General features: G+C 37.8%; 1 protein-coding gene across 2 annotated transcripts in view; it reads left to right on the forward strand.

Moving 5' to 3' along the window:
* The window catches only part of NECTIN3 (nectin cell adhesion molecule 3), a 43,027-nt gene that overhangs the window by 14,683 nt on the left and 2,158 nt on the right, over nucleotides 1–26,186 (forward strand). The window contains exons 3-7 of one of the 2 annotated variants that reach the window (XM_081859726.1): nucleotides 3,218–3,514; nucleotides 4,620–4,737; nucleotides 8,148–8,299; nucleotides 19,078–19,216; nucleotides 20,966–21,050. In XM_081859726.1, coding sequence (XP_081715852.1) covers nucleotides 3,218–3,514; nucleotides 4,620–4,737; nucleotides 8,148–8,299; nucleotides 19,078–19,216; nucleotides 20,966–21,050 — 791 coding nt within the window. Of the gene's footprint in view, nucleotides 1–3,217; nucleotides 3,515–4,619; nucleotides 4,738–8,147; nucleotides 8,300–13,717; nucleotides 16,542–19,077; nucleotides 19,217–20,965; nucleotides 21,051–26,186 lie in introns of those variants that run through there. The other variant, XM_081859725.1, reaches the window with a different exon arrangement.

The following is a 26,186-nucleotide window of genomic DNA, read 5'->3' on the forward strand; positions in this document are numbered from 1 at the left end:
TTTTGTTCTCAGATATCTAGTAGTGTGAAGAAAGACTTGTGGTTTAACTAGCATGACTGAGAAATTACCTAAAACAGCAGTTATTCAGTGCCCAGAGTGTAAAGGACAATATTTTCTTGCTTAAGTAGTTTACTGTAGGCTAAGAATTTCTGCTACTTCATGAGAACTTATCTTTCAGTCTTTCTCTGCAACAATAAATGTTAGAAACCCATATTTAATCTTTGCAGTAGTAATTCACAGGAAGCCAAATATTAACATACATGGATGGGTTAACCTATGTGTTAACCTGTTCCACCCCCACTGATATTGACAGTAGCAGAAAGAAAAACTCCAGTGAACACAGTGCTGGGGAGGGTGCACTGCTATGATGGTGGTGTAAACCATTCCCTCCCTGGTTGTTGCGTTGATCATTAGAATGGGGTGTGCCTGTTTCTGTGCCTTGTGTGTTTGTGACCTGTATGCATGGTGGAGAGGGAGGAGTGTACCCACAATCACTGCTTTGTAGTAGCTTTCTATACAGTATATTTATGAAACACAGACTATCTAGAACATCCTGAGTATTCTATCATAATTTTAACTATTGATGTAGATAACAAAATAAATTTAAATGGCGCCATACTTCATGGTCTAAGCAAAAAAAGTAGTATTATCTAACTTTGTTTCAGAATTAGCATGTGCAAATAGCCTTTTCCCAAATTTCTTACAGTTACCCCTTCATTGCAGCCACCTGAACAACAACATTGCATTCTGGGGCAAAGTGTTCAGTGGGGATGGGGGTGGAAGCAAGGCTTACTACTGACTGTGTAAACTTTCCTCTCTGGTTCAAATCTTTACTTTTAAATGTATACCCCATTCTTTCAGTGGAAGCTCGGGAGGGCTTACAACAAAGGAAAATAACTATTCTGTTAAATCGACCATTTAAAAATGGATGTTTGGTTGAACTTCCTAAAATGAGGTCTACTGCATAAAAAATAAAGTGCTTGGTAAAACTGAAAAGGGCTAACCTTCTGGCAGAAAGCACAAAGGGAGTGGGGGCGGAGGGTGGCAAACAAATCTCATCGGGCAAGTTATTCCACAGTCTGATAGCTATGGAATATGATCTCTCTCACCTCAATCATGCTTCTGCTACAGGCAGACTTGGGAGAAAGGCCTGTCCACAAAAATCTTAGGAACAGTGTAGGCTGGTAAGGAAGGTATCTTGGACCCACACAGTTTAGGACTAAAGGTAAGCACCAAGACTTTGAATGCTACCTGGAAACAAATTAACAACTAGTGTGCAGCTGTTGGGTAAACACTCACAAATACCCTTCCTGTATTATCGACCAACTGAAGTTTCTTAAAATTCTTTCAGGTAGCCTTGTGTAAAAGTACATCTGTTCAGGAATGGACGCATCACTATTTGCATTCAGATGCAAAGCTGGAAACAGGAGTACCCCCAAATTGCAACACCAATTTTCGGGGGCAGGAGTTACTCTCCAATCCAGAATAGACTGTATCCCGGGGGGGGGGGTCTAACTAGGAGCATTGTTGTCTTGATTCTGGGCATCAACAATTTTTCTAATGTCTGATGAAAATAAGAATAAGTGTACCCTTAAATTGCACGCTGTTGACAAAATGTTCTAAATCCCTAAATCCAGAAGCTCCATGTAGATTTTGAAATAGCATGGAGGACCAGACTAAACCCTTAGGTACACTATTGGCCAATAGCCAAGGCATAGTATAAGAGTCCTCTAGTTTTATTTGAATGAACTGTGGAACTTGCTATGAATAAACTATGGAACTGTAACAGAACTCTGCATGTCTTGACTCTGGCAATAGGTTTAATTGCTTAAGTGGGCAGTAACAGTTTGTCTTTATTAATGTTAATATTTATCTTCAGATATTCCCATTGGAATGTACTATATCCTCATATTTCTTATAAATGTGACATTTATTCAATTCAAGGTGGCTCTACTGATCTGATTAGGAACTGAGCTATTATAATACTGTGTCTAATTACCTTGGCAGAAGAAAGCCCTATTGAACTGTACAGAATAGGTTTGCACTGCTCACCTACTTGTTGTTTATTGGCTGACTAATTATTCAGGTAGGCAGTGATGGACTACGTGGTGTCCTGCCCTATTCAATTAGTACGTCTGAGAAGAATTATCACAATAAGTCAAGTAGAGCACTTTTTTTTTGAAATAAAATTGCCGATAACTTCAAATAAATGTAATGCTAGTTACCATAACAATGTATAGAAAAAAGAAGCTATGTGAAAGGTATTCACTATCAGGCTGGAAGCCCTTCCAGAAGCTATTTAGGAAGATTATTGATATAGTAATTGGCAGTATTTATATATGTCTGTGTTGAATATCTGGAGGTGGTTGGAGGATGGATGGCGGTTAATGGATTGAGGTTGAATCCCAACAAGACAGAAGTACTGTTTCTGGGGGGCAGAGGGTGGGCAGGTGTGGGGAATTCCCTGGTCCTGAATGGGGTAACTGTGCCTCTGAAGGACCAAGTGTGTGGCCTTGTGGTCATTTTGGACTCACAGCTGTCTGTGGAACCACAGGTCATTTCTGTGTCCAAGACGACTGTTCACCAGCTTCAGCTGGTGTGCCGCCTGAGACCCCACCTGTCTGCCCACTGCCTCACCATAGTGGTAGATATCCTGTTTATCTCCTGCTTGGACTACTGCAATTTGCTCTATGTGGGCCTACCTTTGAAGGTGACTTCAGAAACTACAACTAATCCGGAATATGGCCGCTAGACTGGTGACTGGGAGTGGCCGCTAGGACCATATAGCACTGGTCCTTAAAGACCTACAAGGTGTTGGTGTTGACCTTAGAAGCTATTAACAGCTTTGGCCCTTCATATCGCCAGGAGTCTCCACCCTCCATTGTTCAGCCCAGACACTGAGGTTCAGCTCTGAGGGGCTTCTGGCGGTTCCCTCGCTGTGAAAAGTGACGTTACAGGGAATAAGGCTGAGGGCGTTCTTGGTAGTCACACCTGTCCTGTGGAATACCCATCAGATGTCAAAAGGATACATAATTATACAGCCTTCTGTAGACATCTGAAGCCAGCCCTATATCAGGAAGCTTCTAATGTGTGATGTTCTCTTGGGTGGTGGTGTTGTTTCTGTATATTATGTTGGAAGCTGCCCAGAGTTGCTGGGGCAACCCAGTCAGATGGGCGGGGTACAAAAAATAAATTATTCTTATGTATTTTTCTGTAGTTGAACCAGTCGTGAGCCTTAAAAAGGGACCAAATGCTTTAATTGATGGTGCCAATCAGACACTTGCCGCAATTTGCACAGCAGCCACCGGAAAACCAGCTGCAGAGGTTCTCTGGGAAGGTAGTCTTGGTGAAATGGAATCCACTTCAACTTCATATCCCAATGAAACTGTGACAGTGGAGAGTAAATACAAAGTGGTCCCCACAAGATTTGCTAGAGGAAGGCATATAACATGTGTTGTGAAACATCCAGCCTTGGAAAAGGAGATTAGAATGGTGTATGTGCTTGACATTCAATGTAAGTAAGTTGCAATATGTTCTCTGTCCTCTAAAAACATTTCATATTGCAAGTGATAGGATATTTTGTTGATATCAAATATCTCCAGGCTTTTAATACCTTTAAATGGTTCTAAATAGCCTTTGACTTAGACCTTACCCTTTAAAAATAAAAGCCCTGGATTGGGAACAAGGAAGAAAGTTGACATATGTTTCCTCTCTCAAGTCATTCTACCTTGAGAAGTAGCTAGTAGCTAGCAATTGCTCTTTTCCATATTCTGATTTGGGTCCCATTCCAAGGTAACTTGTGATTTATTGTTCGGCCATATTTATAATGTGGCTTCTCCCAGAAATATCTTGATCAGATTGCTTAAATGGTCAGGACCATTGCACAGCACATTTGAATTATTCCATAGTAACATCTTAATCTTGTCGTTACTGGCTATATATAGTCAAATAGGAAATAATTATGTATTTCACACTCTTACTTGGGTCTTTGAAGTACCAAAACTTCAAGTTACATATAGACTTAAGAGTTTATATGTAACTTGAAGTTTTGGTACTTCAGAGACCCAAAATAAGAGTGTGAAATACATACTGTGTTAACTTTAAGCTACAGGGTGCCCTGGAATAACAGCAGTTATCTGGGGTGGGGGATCAATTCAGGGGGTGCATGGCAACCATATTCTAATTAAATTCCAGGTTAACTGAAATTGATAACCTGCAGGATAGTTACCACTACTTAATGCTTATTTATTAGAATATGTTCCTGACAAATACATTTTGAAGTTGTATATATGATCTGTGCAGATAAAGTGCAATAAATAGTATCTAATTTAGATGATGTTAAATGTATTGAGAATGTTAAGATGGTTTCTTAACAGCCCTCTGACTGACAATTTCACTTAAGACTGTTCCTTAATGGAATCAAATGTATTATGTCCAAATTCTATTGACGGTGCAGGTTGACAATGATGGCAAGCAGGCAGAAGGTGAAATCTGGGTAGGTTAGGTATTCATTAGAAGCTAAGAAAATAATTTAGATGGGGGCTGTTTAAAGTTGCTAGATTCTACAAAGTCTTACTTGATTGTTTTCCATAGTAGCTTATGTTTATATATGTTTGTAGATTCCCCCGAGGTTACAGTGACTGGGTATGATGGAAACTGGTATATCGGAAGAGAGAATGTTTTACTCAGGTGTAATGCTGATGCAAATCCACTGCCAATGGAGTTTACATGGAGTCGGTAAGTTCTTGTTTAATTCTGGCATTCTTAAAAATGTAAAATATTTTTCAATTCTGTATCTTAATTTCTTAAATATATATCAGTCTGTGAACACTATGTTGCAAATAGTTAATTTAAATTGCAAAGTTATGGAATTAATTACCATCCAATGTGGTAGTAGCACTTAGCATACGTGACTTCTTTAAAGGATAAGGCCAATCCAAGGAAAATAGGTTATTCAATGGCTATTAACCATAACAGTTCCAAATGTTCATCTTGAGTGGCAATATACCTCTAATTTACCAGATGCTTGGAGCAAACAGAGCGTGGCTGTTTGAATCTTCCAGAAGTACAGTGGTACCTCTGGTTGTGGACGGGATCTGTTCCAGAGCTCTGGTCAGATCCTGAGGTTTCCACAACCAGAGGGAGCGCTTCTGCGAATGCGTGCACAGTGAAACCCAGTAAAAAACTTCCAGGTTTGCCGCGTTCGCATCCTGAAGGTTATGCAACCAGAGGGAGGTGTGCGTATCCAGAGGTACCACTGTATCTGACTGGTCACTTGGGTGGGGGGTCAGAATTGTAGATTAGATGGTTCCTTGGTCTGTTCTAGCAAGAGAAATATTTTAAGCAGCATATTTGTCACAACTCAAAGCTTTCAGGGAGAATGCAACACTGGTTTTCACAGAAAAAAACCATCTCCTGCATATGCTAACAGTGTAAGAGAAAGACACAATTTGAATTATTTATGAATAAAATAGTATGCTTTATTGTTAAGTAGTAATACATTGCCACATTGAATTTATCAACAAACATAACAGGCTTCAGTATAAACTGTAGAATAGTTTTTTTGCAGAATGATCTATTGATTTTATGTATAGCAGGTTTGGAGATTAGATGGCTTTTTGAATTTCTGCAAAGCTGCTAGTATTTTGTTGGGGGATTGCCAGTCATGATTAATGTTAAACACAAATGTTGCAATTGATTAACTTTGGGTGACAGTTATACTTGATTCAGAAGTAATCTATGATCTATTATATTCATGGTATAAATATACAGAGTAAAAGGTTGAATAACAGAGTAAAAGGTTGAATAACATTTTAAAAAGTTGCATCATGTCCATAACTAGTTAATAGCTGCCTTGTATCATTTTAAAGATAATTTTATTTTAATGTCATTTTATGTATAATCAATTGAAATGTAGTTTCCATCTTAATTTGCTGGCTCTGCAAATTATTTGAAGTTAAAATGCTCTCTGAAACTACAGTCAGTATATTTGTAGTAATGAAATCACCACTACAATTCAGTTCCAAATATAGCACAATGGAAGATTTCTTTCTTCTTTTTTTAAAGGTCCAAACGTGTCCTATTAGAGGAATTGAGTTTGGATGTTAGTAGTAGCGACCTATACATTTTCAATTCTTCTGCCCCTGATTTTGAAGCCATTCAAACCATTCTTTTGAAACTTGAAGCACCTTGTATTTTCATTGTCACTTTGGAGGATAACTGGCTTAAAAGCTCCCCTTTGGGCAGCTCTAGGGACCCTGTTGCAGAAAAATAACAGTTCTTTGACCACCCCCCTTCAACTTTGGATCACAACAACACCAATCTTAAGTTGAAAAACACTGTCCATAACTGAAGATAGAAGATGAAGTGATATAAGTATTTAAAATCAACACTGATCAGGAGCATAGCATGTTATTTTTTCCTTGTGACCAGGCATTTGCCCTTTTCCTTTATGTTAGGCTGAGGCTGTGTACACACCATACATTTAAAGCATATGGCTTTCCCCATAGTTTTCCCTCGCAGTTACAGTTCCTGGCAACCTTAACAAACTCCACTTCCTAGGATTATTTTGGGGAAATAATGCACTTTAAATATATGGTGTATACACAGGCTCACATTAATGGAGACCAGGTCTAGTTTAGTAGTTGAATTAAGTGATGATATGCCACCTTTGTGTAGCGCTTGCATGCAACGAGAAGAAAATATAATTAAATGCTCTTGAGAAGCCTTAATTTCTTCCTCTGTTGCATTGTGGGCAAGGTACTTTATTACTGAAGATGATAGAGCTTCATATCCTGTAATCCTGCTGCAGTTGATCTTATTACATAACCGTTAAACATTGTTAACAAGACATTTAACATTTTTACTGTTGTAGTAGTTTGGTTTGAATTAAAATGTTAGTGCTTCTGCTTTGTAGCAAAATTCTGCTTATGTTCTGTTTATATTCATGGTGTTTACATGAATATATACAAATGTGAACAGGTAACTTAAATGGGGGTGGGAGTGGGCGGTCCTTGGGAGCAACTAGTTAGGAGATTTAGAATGCTCTGTTCTCTCCTCTCCCTCAGTTTTGTCTGTGTGCCATGTATGAAGCAAATAAAGGATTTACACTTCTGTGCTGAACTTGCCAAAGATATGCATGTATACTTATAGAATAATTAACTCAGACTGATTGAGTTGTGATGCTGCATTGGAAGTATTGTGAGAAATTTAAATAGCACCCCACATCCACTCACCATTGCCATCTGATAAGCTGCTGGCTTGCTGATATAGGAAAAGGGCTCATCAAATGGCACTTTGCTGAAGGCTCTCCCAATTCTGGAGCCAACCCTAGATGAGAGAAAAGCAGCTTTGTAGCTAATATAACTAGCATGGAGGTACTGAGTAACACTGATGAGTTTTCTGCAGAGGTTCAGATGAGGAGCTACATACATGTATTCTGTACAGCATAAAAAGTAACTAAACAATTTCCTAGTCATTTAGATTATGATTTATGTAATATTATATGAATGAATTATATTAATATTAATATTATATGACTTAATTGTGTGATGTGAAATGATTGACCAGAATTTAATATACATTATTTGGAATGGGCATAAGGCTAAATTGGTGTATGGACACCTAATGCTCAGCTCAGCACCCTGAGAAGAGAATTGTTTTAATACCAAATTTGACATTGCACACATCTCACCAATATTTTAAAGTCTCAATGTTTGTGGCAATGTCTGCTGGCAATGTTTGTGGCAAAGTCAGTACAGAAGTTGAGCAGAATTTCAGGATGTCGAAACATGACAATTGAAATCCTTGTATATTTCTTTGTATGTCTTCATGATTCTCACAGTTGCCTAACATGGAACTCTGTTTTGGAAACCGAGGGAAGAGTGTGTTACAGAAACCTAAGGCTGTTCAGTGGTTCTATATTAGTTTTAGAATACATGAACAAAATTACTGCTGAACTCCTTCAGTTCTCATATTAAATATAATTGTGAAATTCAGTTTTTTTATTCCTCTTACTTTGAGATACTCTGCACATTAACTTATTTGCTTCTAGAGAAGGAGAACCTCTTAGCTATTTAAGAGGTTAAATAGCTATTTGAATAAAATATTAGATTTGGGACACTCAAAAATGCCTCTTTGTGATTCAGGTTGGATCGACATTGGCCTGAAGGTTTACAGCCTTTAAACAATACTCTGCATTTCAACAGTCCATTGACATATAATTATACTGGAACTTATGTTTGTACAGTGGCTAATCCACTTGGTCAAAAAAGTGATCAAAAGACTATCTACATACTAGGTAAGTCACTGGGTGTTTTTTTCTTCAGTATTTGAACAAACTTCTTAATGAGAGGTCAGCAATATAATGGTCATAGTGTGTTATTTATTGTTTCATTTTAACTATTAGCTTGAGAGAACATCATCCAGTTTGCTTAAAGTTCCTTGTAAGAACATTTCTATTGCATGGGATGTATATTATATAAGCAAAAATATAGGGATGTATCTGCACACAACGCTGACAGAAATAATGGTTGGCTTTATAGTAGCTGGAGCGACAGGACTTTGGATTAGCCTTAGGAACGCAAGTGGGCTGTAAGTGGGCAAATATTTGCCCTCCTGTAAAGATGATTGACATGACATAATCTAGTATGATCTTCAAAAGCAAACCAGCACTTTTCTTTACTGTTGACACAGCTGTGGTTGAAATCAGGAGTTGGGGAAATGAAGTTTTAAGTAGGAGTTTTAAATGTACTTAACAATAATTTAAGGTAGTGTTTCTTGTACTGTGGGCTGGGGATTGCCAGTGGGCGTAGCCTTGGCACAACAGCCCATCTAGTGCCTCCTTACTTTTCTGCCCCCTGGTCTTTCTGTAACTGAGACCAGCAGCTCACTGCATGAACATGTTTAGATGTAAATGATGGTTAGAGAATGAAGCTGTGGCACACACAAAAAGGGGAAGGAGAAGAATGGGTGGGCTGACAGCCTGGCTGTATGTGAGAAGGAGGAGAGAGAACAGGAAGAAGGGAGGCAAAAGGAATGGACAGATGGAGAGAGAAGCCTTCTGGGAACTTCATTTCAACAGTGCTTGCATCCCATTCCTCTTGTTCCCCACACAGTCTCCTACCGAGTGATGATGACCTCCTGTCTAATTTGTGGCAGTAGAAGAGCAACCTTTCATTGACATAGAATGAGAACCGGAGAGCCTGTTTGTGTGTGCATGGCCACAGGAGGGTGGGAGAGCAGGTGGGCCTAAGAGACCAGGGAACTGAAGAGTTTTTTTTGTGGGGAGGGATGTAAGAAGTAGAGTCCTTCAAAAATCAGTTTTGCTATGTGTGCTTTTAAATTTGTTCACAACTGACCTGGAATTAAGTTAGGGTAAACAGTGAGGTAGCCAGATTTACTGATGATACCAAAGGGTTCAAGGAAGTTAAGGGAAAAATAAATTGTGAGAAGCCACAAAAAAGGATAAATTCTTACCGTGTGAACATGATTTATGAAAAGATCTATACTTTGAAGTGCTGAAAAATAGATGATAGACCTGCAACAGTCGCATTGTTCATTCTTTTAAAAGCAAACTTGATATGAACATTCAATTACAGTAGAAAAAAAAAATGAAAACTTGTTAAAGTTAGGGTTAAATTTTATCCTTTATATAAGGATTTCCTGCAGTCTGACATTTACTCTTGAGCTTCTCAAGAAGCAGATATATGTTATTATGTTTTATGTACAATACAATATCTAAGTCCATAATGGGACATTATTTGTATGTTTGGTTATTTATTTATTTATTGCTCAAGGTAGCATACATAATTCTACCCATTTTATCCTCATAATACCCCTGTGAGGTAAGTTAAGCTTTAAGTTAGTGAGTGACCAGCCCAAGGACCTCCAGTGATCTTATTGGCTGACTGAGAATTTAAACCCTGGTCTCCACAGGCCCTAGTTTGGCAAACAAACCACTACACCACGCTGGCTATCTTGTTCTAAATATTACAGTCAGCATCCTATACAACATATATCAGCATCTATTGCATTTAACAGAACATCTTCACTTTCGGGTGTTTAAGAGATAAATGTAGTTACTTTGCCCTGAAAACATCCAATCTTACATGTTCAAATTCACATTAGTCATTAATATTCCAACTTCATAAGCTATATGTTCACTATTTTCTGAGCTTAATGCCTGGCATTTGGATTTTGTACTCCAGTACATGCAAACCTCTTTTTTTCAAACAGTTGTATTTTGGCAGGTCACACTTTTGCACATTCACAGGTTGCTGGATCAAGCATGGTCTCAGGTACTGACAGACCACGCAGTGTCTTGTGTAAGACTTAGGCTAACCCAAGCTATTTTGGAGGTTATTGGCCTGAGCTGAAGCATTTGACAGTGTCTTATGCCTAAACAAAGCATTAAACGTACAGACACAAATCTATGCCATCTCATAGATGTCACTCTTCTAAAGGTGTGGGTTTATGATTTGTAGCAAGTCAAAGCTGCTTATGGGAGTGCACACCCACTATTGTTTATTGATTTCTACAGTGGCATGGTGGTGCCATGCTTGGAAGTGATTTGCACCCAAATGAAGTGTTGAATCATGCATGTTATATCTATATGTAAATTCCTATTGATTATTCACATACATTTTTTTCCTATTGATCAATCGTTCCTATTAAGTTTTGGGTCTTTTTGCTGCTTATTTAATTTAGGCAACAGTTAAGCTATAAGTGTTTGTATTTGAACAGAAGTCATGTGTAATAATGCATGGGTTCTCATTATATGAAGTTTTGAATTTGAAATGTGTTAAAGTTAAAGGGGTTGGGACCATGGAAAGTCCTGTATCAGCAGGGATTGAAGGAGAAGACTGAAGGAAAGGAGTTGGCTTGTAAGGAATAGAAAGGAGAAGAGTCTCTGAAGGAAGTTTATAGGGAAGCAGCTGTTGAAAGCAAATTCCAGACGGGTAGCAGTCTGCTACAACAAAACCAGTCTTGTACACATTTAGAGACAAACAGATTTATTTTGGCATAGGTTTCATAAAATAAAACTCATCCGATGCACCAGGTGTCATCCTTGGTTGGTAGATATACCTGTCAGCTTGTAATGGGTAGAAAGAAAAATAATAATCAACAGTGGGGCCGAAAAGCCATGAAGGAAGGTCGAGGGAGGGGTACTGTACATAGACTTACTTTCCTCTATTCTTCCCACTCCTCAATTTATCTGCCGTCTTACTGGGACAGTCTGAGCAGCCCACAAGCTTCAGGTCCCATCATTCCTCTGCCCTCTAGCATCTAATTCTGATGTGACCTTGAAAGAGGGAGGGACTAAAGGAAGAAGAGGAAGCCACCAAGCCCCTTCCATTGCCACAGCTTTGGCTAGTTTTGCATGCCTTGGCCTGGGATCATGAAAAAACTCAACAGCCACTCCCTCAACAATGCTCCCTGTCTCTCAAGTAGTGTGGACAGAAGGTCCTCTGATTGCCTACTCAGGCCCATGGTGTGCTGCAAATAAATTCTGTTGACTGGATTGGTATACTGTAGAACAGGTGTGGGGTGGAAGAGGAGGAGGAGGAGGAAGAGGAGGAAAAAGCTCCCTGACATCACCCTGATCAAAAGGCAACCTGATTTTGAAGACAACAATTTCAGCATGTTTCCAGATTTCCCCCTTTTCTTTTTTTCTTTTTAGCCTGGTGATACTTCTGTTTCGGAAAATGATAGAAACTAATTAAATCTTTTTCACCTACTTCATACAGGATCAGAGAACTTTATTCACTCCTTTTTAAACTAAACATCATTACTCTAGATCAGGGGTTTCCAAACTGTGGTCCATATAAGAAAAAGTAGCAATTAAAATATGATTGGAAATTATACAGCATTTAGCACAGTGCATTACAGTTGCTACAACAAGCGGGGTGGGGGTGGGGGGAGAGATCATGAAGTTGTCTACCAAGACACTCAGCAATTTTCAAGTAGTCCGTTGGAAGAAAAGTTTGGGAACCACTGTTCAAGATCCCTGTGTTCATCTATGTAGTATCCCCATTTTACAAATTCCTCTCCTTTCTCTTGTTCATTTAATGTACTTAATATATGCATAAAGAATTAAACAGTTCACTGATGAAAGTGAGTGAATTATGTTACTTAATGACAAGTGGCATAATAGTAGTAGCATAGATCTAATGTTAGTAGAATTTTTTGAGAAAATTGGTTTGTTATTCAAGCATGTCAAAAAAGGCTATAAAGATTATATTATGAAAGTTACTGTTCATGGTATTTTAGGATTTAAGTGAATTATTCAGTGTATAGCCAGCTAAAATTTAATAATAATAATAATAATAATAATAATAATAATAATAATAATAATAATTAAAATTACTTAGATTGTATTTCAGCCTTCTAGATTTTGTCTACTAAATTAGCATACACAGCTAATTATTTATTTGAAGAAGTAGTCTAAAAGTTAACAATAACATTTCATGAATAGCCTCCTCCAGTGGGCTATTAGTTTTTAAAATAGTTTTAAAAATAATTAAATATTCTAAACTGTCTCCTATCCTTTTTTATATCACCTAGAATCCACTTGATAAATGTGAAGTATATTAATACTATTATATTTAGGATCCAAAGAACACTACTTTATGTATGTCTTAGGGTTTGGGCATGATGAGTAGAATTTTTTTGTTTCCTCTGACATATCCATGGGCCATATCACAAGCAGCTTATGCAACTCAACACAATTTCAAGATCATTGCCATGTGAGACTGAAAAGGGACCCACTGTTTGTTATTCACAGCTTCAGGCTGTCTTGGGTACATAGAACAACTTTTGTTTCTTTAAGCAATTTCCCTATCATCCACATACAACAATTTCCAGTACCCAAATGTAGTCTTAAACACATCTTGCATAGTCAACCCTTAACAAACCTGAGCAATACTGATGCCAAGTAAAGATTGTATGTGTTATTTGAGCTTTTAAGTACCCATACCACAACAGAATAAACCTGCAAATTTAGGTGTCAAATATTAGAAGGTTCATTAGGTGCTTTTCATAGAAACTGAATGAATCATAGAATTGTAGACTTGGAAAGGAACCCTGAGGGTCAATTTTGAAATAAGAAACAAATTTATTATGCTTTGATTTGTTCCACAAGTCCTTTGTTTTTTTTAGAAGGTTCCTATTTTGATTAAAATGTTTCTTTAGTACTAATGAGAATTTTGGAAGCATTGAAGTGCACAACAGACTTTTTAATGCTGCTATCTTTTAAAATCTTGTAACTATCAAATTGAATCCTACCACTACATACATGGTCAGGGGAAATGAAAATAATGAAGAACTAACTTCAGCATGCAGCTTATAGTTTTTCATTCTCTAACAAAACTATATATAATACATTATTTCTTTCATTCTTAACTCTGCCTTGGAATATAAGAAAAGGTTGACTTTTCAGCTGATGGCATTGATCCATGTTTGCTCTAAAACAGCATGGAAAAAATTGTTGATGATATTGTTAGAGTAAACTATTTTTTCATACTTCAGTAAGCTGGTCCAGAAGTTAAGTCTGCTCCCTCTACCCAGAGTAATGAAATTAAATGAAGAATGAAAAACTATGTTGAAGTACACTTACTTACTCATCAACTGTGCTTTCTTATCAGCTCTTAACTTAATTTAGTTTGCATTGACATTCTCTGCCTTTTCTGTGTCTTGTGTATCTCTGCTCTTTCATTAGATCCTCCTACTACTACCACTTCACCACCCACGATTCCATGGCTTCCTTCAACTGATGGCATCACAGGTTTAGCAACTCAGCCAAAACTAAAGCTTTTTCCAACATCACCATGGCCAGCAATGCAGGAAGACAATTGGGGCACTATCATCGGTAGTGCAGTGGGTGGGGCTCTTTTCCTGATATTTGTATGTGTCTTGGCTGGAGTTATCTTGTATAGGAGAAGGAGGACGTTCCGTGGTGACTACTTCGCTAAGAACTACATTCCACCATCAGATATGCAAAAGGAGTCCCAAATAGATACCCTCCAGGTAGAGGATGTGGATTCTTACCCTGACAGTGTGAAAAAGGAAATAAAACATCCTGTGAACAGTCACATAACTAAAGACTACTTGGGAGAATCTGAAAAAACAGACTGGAACAAAGTAGACACTATTAACAGGTACCAGGACAGGTATGAAAGACCAATGGATTACTATGAAGGTGGAACACTGGGAATGAAATACTTAGGTGAAGAATGTTATGAAGAAAATGAAGATGACTTAGTTTCACATGTAGATGGCTCTGTAATATCTCGAAAGGAGTGGTATGTCTAAAGACAACCTTCAGGTCTTGACTATACATAAAGCTCCTTCATTAGCTGATCACTTTCAGATTGTTTATACTTTTTCTTGAGGAATAGGTTTTTGAAGTTGATTTTCAAGCTTTTTATATTCTAACTTGACAATTGAAATGTAAAAACCTCATTTAAATGTATTGAAGCTGCTTTATTATTTTTTTCAATGCTGTACTACTGTCTTTCACAAGATATGAATTTTAATATAGTGCTTTATTTGGCCTATAGCACAAGATAACCAAGTGCTAAGTGGAAAAAGAGATTGTTATAAAAAGTTTGAAATGAAGCAGCTGTCTTTGCTTGTGACTACAAATTTATGATCAAGACTTACCTTGATAGTACTTTTTGATCCATAATTCTAGTAAACAGTAACATGAAACTGATTTAAGTACAGAGCTGATCTAAGGTACACTTTGTTTACAAAAAAATTTATGACATGAAATATTCTGATGGCACAGTTTTTTCAAAGCTTTATTTTTAGGTTTTCTGCACAGAATTTAATACCTCTACATTTTTGAGCCTTGCCATTTAGATACTGTAGTAGGTGGTACCTTTTACAGATGACTTGTTGCACTGAACCTGTTGCAATAGACTTTTCAATGAATAAAGTCTTGCAGCATAACAGGAACTCTATATTTTTACACTGCATTTTATTTCCAAGCACTGGGATGTAAGATTCCAATCACTTCAGTTGTGGTTCCAGACTCATCCTTTCCAGAAGATCTATTAAATGTTATTTCGATACAATACAAACAGTTTACCCTACCTAAATGAAAAAAGTAATGTTCAGGAAATATTAGGTTTCCATAACATTAATTAAGCACAGAGCTACAAATGCATTGAGTTGAAACCCAGATGCAACTTCTGTATTTGAATGAAGATGCATTTTAAGAAATAAACTTTTGGCTTTTCACAGAATTTGATGGTACAAGAAGTATTTGGACTGTCTGAAGAAATGTTGGCTAAAAAGCAGGGAAGCATTAAATGCAGGAGCAAATTTAGACTTTGTAAGCATTTGTCACTATGGCATTTTTTGAAAGAGAAGGATGAAACACTTTGGCTTAAACAGAAAATATACTAGCATGGTATATTTCATATGAGGCATTTTGAGACATTTATGCTGCTTGAAAAGAATTGGAGTAGTGCAGTAAAATTACTATTAAAGTAAATTATTACTTAATAGATGGGAGAAACAAATATATGTAAGGAGGGATTTTCTCTGAAGGACATAGGAAATAGAGGCAACTGTGTTGTTGAAAAATACATCTCACATATAGGCTTTAGAATACCTTGTTGGTTGTGTAAAGAATATAGCACAACCAATAGGAGCCCATCATACTTGCTTAGAAGCAAATGCCATTGAAAATCTTATGTTCAAACATGCTCAAAACTGAAAAGGTAGATGAGTGTTTGCTTCAATAGAAACTTCTTTAAAACATTTGCATATGAAGAATTAGATGAATTTGGTAGCATGTGTACAGACAATATTAATGCTTTTTAGCTTCCCAGTAAAAACCTTGGAAGTAATATGAACACGTTACATAATGACTTGCAGTATTTTAGAGCTTTTCAGTCAGTACAGTATCTGTATTAAGGTGCAGTTTTGACAGCACACTGTGACTTGGTTGCTATGTCTTCAGAAATGTGACTGCAGTTGAGTATAAATACATGAAACAGGTTTTCTACGCGTCTCTATCACATTGATAATTTAAGTGGTAACACTATTTTACTTTACCAAAGTATGTCTTCAATACATTTGGAAGTAAAATTATTAAACCATGCTTGCCTGTGAACTCAAGTGAGTTTCAATAATTGTTTCATGGATCTGATCCATCAATGGCTGAAGTTCTTACTTCAGTTAGCTTTTGATCAGGCCACAAGGTAGCAGGTCCTAATTTGTGCGTGTGGTTTTTTTTTAAAGCTAGCTCATGGTCTTGGGAACATCTCCATTGTAATGCCATACTTTTCTGTAAGCCCTCTAGAAAGCTTTCTTGTAACACTCAAATTTAGAAGCAAGTACCTAATATTCTGTGTTTTCAATATAAATTTGTTAAAATTTGATCAAGAGCTTTACAGTTTAAAATGAAGAGGTTCATACTAGGTTTAAGATGTTCAGTGTTGCAGTGTTTTTACCTAATGTATGTTTGGTGTAAATACAGAATTGATTGTAAGTATGAATAGTTGTGTGAAATAAATCTTTTGTTAAATTAATTTCTTGAATGCAGGTCATATTCACAAATGATGGAAAGGCATATAAAACGTAATAGAGGTTAGATTTGTGGTGAGGAAACAGGTAGACTAGAAAATGAGAGCTGAATACAGAAAAAACTGTTGAATTAGTACTTCTATATAGCATCTGAAATACTTAACTATATTGGTAAAAGTGTTCATAGATTACTTACTAGTCAACATAGCTGTCCTTGATGACAGATTGTATATTTTGTACTCCATAGTCTAGGTAAATTGCAGAAAAAGCTGTAAGGTTACACTTAATTTTTAGCTGCAGAAAGTTTGGTCTTGTGTTTTGCTTGAAGTTGCCAAATTATTTTACTCTATCAACTATGGAGAAAAGTTGATAACAATAAACACAAGACTTGAGTTGGTCTTGCCTTCAGATGACTCTACGCATATAAGAATCCCCAAACAAATAGAATCCATACACAGGACAAATATGGATTGTGCCCAGTGTATTTTGTAGTACTATTTCTCAGCATGTCCAGAAAACATTTGCTGCTGTAGCCACAACATGCCTTTAGTGTTTATATAGAAAGTAGCTATCATTGAGATGATCCTTGTTTAAAATCAGATGAGCCAGCACAAGTTGATTTCCAGAATGAATGAAAAACGATTGCAGCATAGCATAAACAGTTTGAGTTTTGTGAGTTGTATCAGCTGGGAGACAACCTAATACATAGCTATGTATGTATGCTTTGTAATGAAGATTGTATGCTTGTGTGATGAAAGCATATGTGCCTATTTTGTCAATGCTGCTAAATATATGTATACTTTGGTGTAATCATGTTCGTTGGATTAATAGCTTGGGAGTCATTATGCAGTAGCAAACTTCCAGACACTCATTCTTTGCCAGTTGGTTGTTGCGCATTCCATTCTTCCTGAGAAGAGCTGATTTTGCAGCTTGCTAATGATTCCCAGGCAGTCTCCCATTCACGCAGTTTTCAGAGTCAATACTATGTAGCATCAGTAGAATTGCATTGTGTGCCTTCAGACCATTCTTTGGGCTGCTAAGTCAAAGAACTCAGTTGATAGTATTCTGCAGTTTGCAAATTACATCCAGTGTGTAATAAATCACAAGTCCTCATGAATATGGATGTTGAGTATGAGAAGTACTGATTGTTCAGTTGGGAAATAGATTGGAAAGGGAAGGTGTGTACCAGATAAGGGCAGATCATACCTACTACTCATATTTGCCATGAATGAACAGGCTTTCTTGGGTAGGGGAAATGCAGTAGTGTGGCCCAAGTGAGCTTAAGTTAGACCCCCTGAAAGCAGTGGCCTTTTTTAGTTTTTGCTTTGGTTAGCCTTGGTTTCAATAAAACATTGTCTTATATAGCTTGTCCCTGTATACATTTGTTGATGCAGGTGCAGATCTTTCCTCCAAGATGAAAAAAAAAAAAAAAGCAGTTTGGGGGTGACAGTGTGAAAATTCTTATATGGGAATGAATTAAGAAGTACCCCACCTGTACCTTCTGCTTTGGATTTCATCCTCCACAGCCACATTTTGCAAAAGGAAAAACATAGGGACAGACTATACACCGTGTGTAGTTGAGACATGTATAAGTAATATTTTAGTAAAAATATAAGTAAAAATAATGCTAAAGATATTTTCAAATACTTCTGAAATATTTAAGCAATGATTTGCACATACAGTACAGGTAACACATTTCATTTAACAGAGTAACTGGGCAACTAATTAACTTGCCACTAAAGGGTAACACTCTTATTGACCTACCACTGTGGTCCACTTCTGCTATGATGAGTCAATTGTGAACATTTCTAATGTACCTGGTACAGTTCCTGGTTTTCAACATGTCATTGAAAAAAGTTACAGGCCTTCAGATTTTTAGAGATTTTGTTTGTGTTTTAAGTAAAATAAAACAATGTCTACTGATTTCTACAAAAAAAGATACAGCTAGCACATTTGATAGTAAAATTAGATAACTTCAGATATCGTTGTTTTGTCCTATCTCAGGGATATAGAATAAGCAAAGTTGCTTTGGTAAGTATAACTTCAGTAGCTTACGCTTTTGCATTCTTAAAGTATTAGATAACTGTTTCTAAACCAGACGGAACTTTCAGTATAACTGCCATTTATTTTTGTATGTTGTTCCTATGCACAGTCTAAAAACAAATGGTTCTGTTTGTAGATTGAAATACAAAAGTTTGCTATGCGAAAAATTACTTTTCTGGACATTGTTAAAGGCATCTGTCTCAAATACTTAACGCCTTGTGAGTTAAGAATTGAAAATCATTTTCATGTCAACATATTTTGATTCCTCTTTTTTCATCTTTAAAAGTTTAAGACTGTATGTTCAAATTCTGCCTTCAGCAATCATTTTTTAATATTGCATAGCTGTTTATGACCCGCATGCAGTGGAAATAAATTGTAGATTCCACAACATGTTTAACTCAGAGGCAGCTAACTTTATTTCTTTTTCCTGAATTTGAGGAGTTTTGATAGCATGACTCATTGCTTGAAAATCATAATGCATGCTGAATTACATTTCAGATGTTCCATTTAAGCAGTCGTCATCAGTAGCTGTAGCTGGGGCTGTAATAGGAGCAGTACTTGCTCTCTTTATCATTACCATCTTTGTGACAGTACTACTGACTCCCAGAAAGAAAAGGCCCACTTACATGGACAAAATGTAAGTTTTTTGTTTGTTTCTAAGCTGATATCCTTGCTTTCTAAAAAGCTTGAAGTGTTTACTCTCCCTTTTCTCATGCTATACCATTCTATTCCGTTTTAAGGCACGGTCCCTGTAGCGCTAATACAAAATGTCAGCATACACTACTCAAAAATATATACCTAGTCTAAGAACTTTACACTAGCACAAATTAAAAATTCTTTGTGTTTCTAATGTGTTTATTTTATTTTTATTTAGAAAGATCTGTAGACTTCTTAATCACAAAACTCTGTAACCAGTATACATTATATACTTATTGAAAAAGCACAGCTAAGATGATGCCATCTGCAGTGATATCAGCAAAGACTAATTATCTGTTATTTGTAAAGTTTGGCTTTTATGTTTCTGTTGAATATGTTGGTGGTGGGTGGGTGGAACCCCTAAAATAATATTGTTTACCTGCCTCTATTCGTTGTACACCTAGACGTACAATAAAGGTGTTGTTAGGTTTAAGAAATCATAGTGCTTCCCTTTTAATTTCTCAATAGTCTCTTACTGGCTATTCAAAATCTAGCATCTTTCTGACTTTCTTTATAGATATTCTATTGGCTTTTAGCTTTAATTAAAAAAGAAAAAAAGAATGAGTCTCGGTTTCCTGCTGAGTAGGTATGGGTGTGGGAGAGATAAATAATATGATCTAGAAATCATTCATAGTTCTACTCCAGACTGAACTTAATTCACCTTCAGTTCATCCAGCAATGTTAAGCACTACTTTCAGAGATTTTGTAAACTAGTTCTGTGAACTTCATTCAGCTGACCTGAGGGTCATAGTAGATAGCTCATTGAAGATATTGAGTGAGTGTGCTAGCGATCATTAGGAAAGGAATAAAACTACCAATATCCAAATGCCATTATAGAAATCTCTGGTGCGGCTACATCTGGAATACTGTGTACAGTTTGGGTCACCTCACCTCAAAATGCATATTGAAGAGTTGGAAAAGGTTCAGAAAAAGGGCAACCAAATATCAAGGGGATGGAAAGATACCCTTATGAGGAAAGATTGCAGCCTTTGGAACTTCTTGGTTAAGAGAAAAGGCGAATAAGAGGTGACATGATAGAAGGTTGTAAAATCAGACATGGCATGGAGAAAGTTGCAAGCGAAAAGCTCCCCCAGTTCCCAAACATAAGACTAGAACTCCTCAACATTCAATGTAGCTGAATGTTGAAAGATTCAGGACAGGTAAAATAAAGTACCTTTTCCATAGTTAAACTATGGAATTCTCTCCCCCAAGTAGCAGTGATCGCCACCAACCTGGATAGCTTTTAAAGAGAATTATACAAATTCAGGGAGAATAAGGCTGCCAATGACTACTAGCCAAGATGGCTATACTCCAGGGTTGGAGGCAGCAATGCTTCTGGAAACCAGTAACAGGAAATTGTAGGAGGGGAGAGTGCTCTTGTGCAGTCTTCCCAGGTGCATCTGTTTGGTCACTGGGCTAGATGGGCTACTGGACTGATCCAGCAGGGCTGTTCTTATATGATGTGCTCTGTTTCTCTTTATACAGGTAATGCTTGACAAATCTATTGAGTTATTCAAACCAATGCCATTTAAGAATTTGTCGCAAGTGGGATACTTGCAATTTTATATTAATGGCATTTCCTATTATATGACCAAGGAAGTTTCCATTTTACTTGTTTACAGCTGTAATCTACACTTGATTCAATTATTTCTCCAATAGTGGTGACTAAACTCCAAGTTTTCCAATGCAGGATTGATCTTCCACCAACACACAAGCCTCCGTCTTCATATGAAGAAAGAGCTCGTTCCTTGTCTCAGAAAGAAATAATTCTTCCAGTAAGTTATTGATGAAGCATACTTCCAAAGTAAAAGGATCTTTTAATATTGCTTAATACAAATTGATCTATAGAAGATATTCAGTTGACATAAGACATTATTTTGTTACTCAGTTGATATAGTATATTTCTGCCAGCCAGACTTCTAAGTAATTACACTAATCTATTTAATTCCCATATGACGGTTTAATCAGGTTCTTGAACCTCAAAAGACTGTTATGGGTTTATCCCAAGCTGGAGTCCTCTTTGAGAACGAACCTCAGATTGCATTATATATCTGAGTAAATGTATGTGTGTCTTGTCAAGTCTGAAGGGTGCACGCTCATGAACCTCATTACATGTCCCTTTTAAAATACTTGGAAGTGAGTGTTGAATGAATTGCAGGTAGTAAATCTTCTGCAACCCCATCCCAAGAGTTTTACTAAGACTCATGGCAAGAGTGGCAGCAAATATTTAGGGGTGGGCAGGGGAAGGTGGGAGAAATACTTGTTCAGTCAACTTTATTATTAAAGGTAAAGGTAAAGGGACCCCGGACCGTTAGGTCCAGTCATGGCTGACTCTGGAGTTGCAGCGCTCATCTCGCTTTACTGGCCGAGGGAGCTGGTGTATAGCTTCTGGGTCATGTGGCCAGCATGACTAAGCTGCTTCTGGTGAACCAGAACAGCACACGGAAATGCCTTTTACCTTCCCGCCGGAGCAGTACCTATTTATCTACTTGCACTTTGACATGCTTTCAAACTGTTAGGTTGGCAGGAGCAGGGACCGAGCAACAGGAGCTGACCCCGTTGTGCGGATTCGAACTGCTGACCTTCCGATCGGCAAGCCCTAGACTCGGCGGTTTAGACCACAGCGCCACCGGCGTCCTTCAACTTTATTATAAGCCCACACAAAAGTTATTTTAATTTCACCCCCATTCAAAGGAATGCTTACCCACTACCCACTGAAAGTAATGAAGAAGTCTAGGCCACATACTTTGATTCCGTGTAATGCATAATGGATTTCTGTACCACATTAATTGGCTTTTCAGGAGTCCACATTCTGTATTGTTATTTAGCCACCCAAATCTACTGTTAGGTTCTTCTATGGCTATAGAAACCAACAGGATCGGAGGAATGCAGCCACTCCAGAAAAAGCTAGAGTTAGCCTTAACAATATGAGGCAGTAATCTTTCTAGCCTACGCAGTCAATGACATGGTCACCATTGCATTCTGACTAAGAAAATCTATCAAAGGCATGCAAGTTTCTGGTCACTGAAGCTTTCAGTATAAGATTGTGTGAATCCTTGTGTTCCCCAACTAGCAGTTGAAGCCCCTGAAATACTGATGTGAAAGAATATTGTGAGCAAAACGAGGTTTGGGGTCAAGCTGCCTGGTTAAAAGTTCTAGACATCATCTAATAGTGACTAAATACAGTCTAGCCAGGCCCCCAGCACACACCATTCAGACGTAATCGTGCAGTATTGTAGAACTGAATAGTGTTTGTTTAGTACACTATGAAGCAAAAAACGTTTGGCTTACATTATAAAATATCAAAGGAAGTAGAATAAACCCAGACAAAATATGACTACCAATCCAGAAAGCAGTATGACTCCATCAGAATCAGGTGATGTTCTAATGTTTGGCTAGCAAATCTCAGAAGAGACTGGCATTGTTAAGCTTTGGCATCCACTTGTAATGAAAGCTGATTGCTGATTGGTTTGCATTAACTATTGGCTTTGCATTAACTATTGGCTTTGCATTAACTATTGCGAATTCATTGCATCCAAAACTACAGCTAAAATAATTTTGCATATTGGAATCTTTACAGAATGCAAAGCTGCTTCACTATAGTTGCCCTATAGTTGCCCAAAATTATGTAAGGATGAGCTGCAAGCAAGATACTCGTGTTTGCTTTCTGTGTTAAAGATTAAGCCAGTGTTGGGTTGAGGTTGAGGTAGGGGGTTGGTATTCATTTCTGAGGTTTGGAGATAATTTGTGTGCAAGTACCGTAGAACTTTAAAAAAAAAAAAATCCTTCTCAATTCTTCTAAAATCAAAGTGCTTATGAAATTCTATTTGTTTTCTATATTATTTTGTGGAATGATAGCAGGTGATAAGAAGACATAAATGCATTCTTACTGTGTACATTGCTGTGGCTGCATGTGATTTTGGTATAAGGCACATTCATACCTATCTTAAGTCAAGATGTTTTCCTTAATTTTTTAAAAAATATTTAGTGCCTTTCATCAAACTTCCATAGAAACAACAAAATAATACTATGCAAACAGAAAACAATACAGCAGTAACTAAAAGCACAGCAGAGTGATTGTTAATTTCAAAATTCAACTGATACAAAACAAATACTTGACTTTCTGGACAGCCAGCAAGGATGATACTCTTCACTTGGGGCAGAAGTTCTCTTAATACTGGGTTGCCTACAGAAATGGCCCTGCATTGTGGGGAGGCTAGACCTTCCCTACAACATGGATGAATCTGTGGCAGGTCCTCAGCATTAGCTCTTAAGTGTCAGGAAGATCTTGTTTCTTGAAGCATGTAGTGACTGCCCCAACACTGGTCATCACAGCAATCTCAGTAAGTTTGGCACCCAGCAAAACTCCCGATGTGCAAGTGGACTGGAGTGCTGCTACTGTCGTGCCTGCTACTTCTTCACTGGCCACAGCTGGTGCAAACATTTCAGCAGCAAAAGATTATGCCACAGATCGTCTACTGATGAATCCTTCTGCTCGTAGCACTGCTGAGACAGAAACCACAGTGCCTACTCTCAGACCTTCCCCACTTTTCCACATTGATCAGTCGTCTTTGAGTCTTAGGATCCACATGTTTGCAGTGCCTTAGAATCTGCTTCTAGCCTTTCTCTCTTTTTTTTATATAATAATTTTTTATTAAATTTTTAAACAATAAACAACGTACATGAAAACATATTACATTTCATTCTCATCTTTGGACTTCCTCACAACTCTTGTTCCTGCACTCTAAACACATAAATTTTCTAGCAAATTATTTACTTATTTCAATTTATATTATGTAATTGTCCAATATTAAGTCTCAAATTTTAGAATTTAAATCACTCTTATTCTTTAAATCTTAATTCTAGGATAATATTTATCCAAAATTTGTCTTATCTCTCCTTTGCATTTATACCTATATTCCTTATAACTAATTTATTGGAGCCATATCATTACGAATCTTACATCTTTCTTAACATTCATATAATTTACAATGTTTTTGTAAATAGTCCTTAAATTTCTTCCAATCCTCCTCCACCAGTTCCTCTCCGAGGTCTCGGATTCTGCCAGTCATCTCTGCCAGTTCCATATAGTCCATCAGTTGCACCTGCCAATCTTCCAGTGTGGGCAAATCTTGAGTTTTCCAGCATTTGGCGATGAGTATCCTTGCTGCTGTTGTAGCATACATAAAAAAAGTTCGATCCTTCTTTTGCACACTCTGGCCGACAATGCCTAAAAGAAAGGCCTCTGGTTTCTTAGGGAAGGTATACTTAAATACCTTTTTCAACTCATTATATATCATTTCCCAGAAAGCCTTCACTCTAGGGCAAGTCCACCAGATGTGGAAGAATGTTCCTTCAGCTTCTTCCAACATTTATTAACACTTCCAACATTTATTAACAGACACATGGTATATCTTTGCAAGCTTGACTGGAGTCATGTACCACCTATATATCATTTTCATAATGTTTTCTTTCAAGGCATTACATGCCGTAAATCTCAAACCTGTGGTCCATAACTTTTCCCAGTCAGCAAATATAATGTTATGCCCTATGTCCTGTGCCCATTTTATCATAGCTGATTTGACCGTTTCATCCTGTGTATTCCATTTTAGCAGCAAGTTATACATTCTTGAAAGTATCTTAGAGCTGGGTTCTAACAGTTCTGTTTCTAACTTTGATTTTTCCACCTGGAATCCTAACTTTTTATCTGACTTAAAAGCTTCTTTAATCTGAGCATAATGTAACCAATCTCACACTTTACCCTTTAGTTTCTCCAAACTCTGCAACCTCCAATTGTCTCCATCTTTTTCTATTATTTCCCAATATTTCGGCCATTTGGCCTCCATATTGAGTCTTTTCGGGGCCTTAGCCTCCATTGGTGATAACCACCTTGGGGCTGCTTCTAGCCTTTCTCCCTTCTAGGCAGCAAACAGTTGCCTGGTGTCCCAAACTGGGTGGAATGCAAGGTGCTGTAAGTTTTTATAAACCTGAGTTTTGAATGAGAAGGAGGACATGGAGCCAGAAGAAAAGAAAATACCCTGTTTCTGAATAACCGTTTCATATTTCTGCCTCCAATGCAAAGTGTTGGTTTTGACCTTTAGGGCCCTAGCTTGGATTCAGGGTACTTGGAGGATAGCCACTCCCAACATGTACCTGCCTTAGACAGCATCAGCATCTTCAGAAGCTCTTCTCCAGGTGCCCCAATCAGGTGAAATGTGTCAAATATTTACCAGTGGAAGTGCCTTTTCAGTAGTGGTGCCCCAGTTATGTAATGTCCTCTCCACACTTTGCACAGTATCGCAACCTCTCCTGTGCTGAACAGCCTGGTAGTTAGGAGTGGTTCCCAGAATGCTGGATTCCTCACCTCTAACCAAGGGCAAACAAGATAGTATGCATAAACTCAACCTTCTGCAACTCAGCCTTTCCCCTGAAAAACACTCAAGGAAGAGGTCACGTGGACTGAATCAAGCAGAGGGAGCAGGTGCCACACATTCTTCACTGTTGGGTTTTTGCTTCAGATGACCCCTTGGTAAAAAATTGTCACTACTATATCACTTGGGACGTGGGTGGCGCTGTGGGTTAAACCACAGAGCCTAGGACTTGCCGATCACCCCGCGACAGGATGAGCTCCCGTTGCTCGGTCCCTGCTCCTGCCAACCTAGCAGTTCGAAAGCGCGTCAAAGTGCAAGTAGATAAATAGGTAGCGCTCCAGCGGGAAGATAAACGGCATTTTCGTGCGCTGCTCTGGTTCACCAGAAGCAGCTTAGTCATGCTGGCCACGTGACCCGGAAGTTGTACGCCAGCTCCCTCGGCCAATAAAGCGAGATGAGCGCCACAACCCCAGAGTCAGTCATGACTGGACCTAATGGTAGTAAAGTACCTAATGGTACCTTTACTATATCACTTAGTAT

This window comes from Podarcis erhardii (assembly GCF_964252035.2).
Source record: "Podarcis erhardii genome assembly, chromosome: 4".
NCBI classification, from domain to species: Eukaryota; Metazoa; Chordata; class Lepidosauria; order Squamata; family Lacertidae; genus Podarcis; species Podarcis erhardii.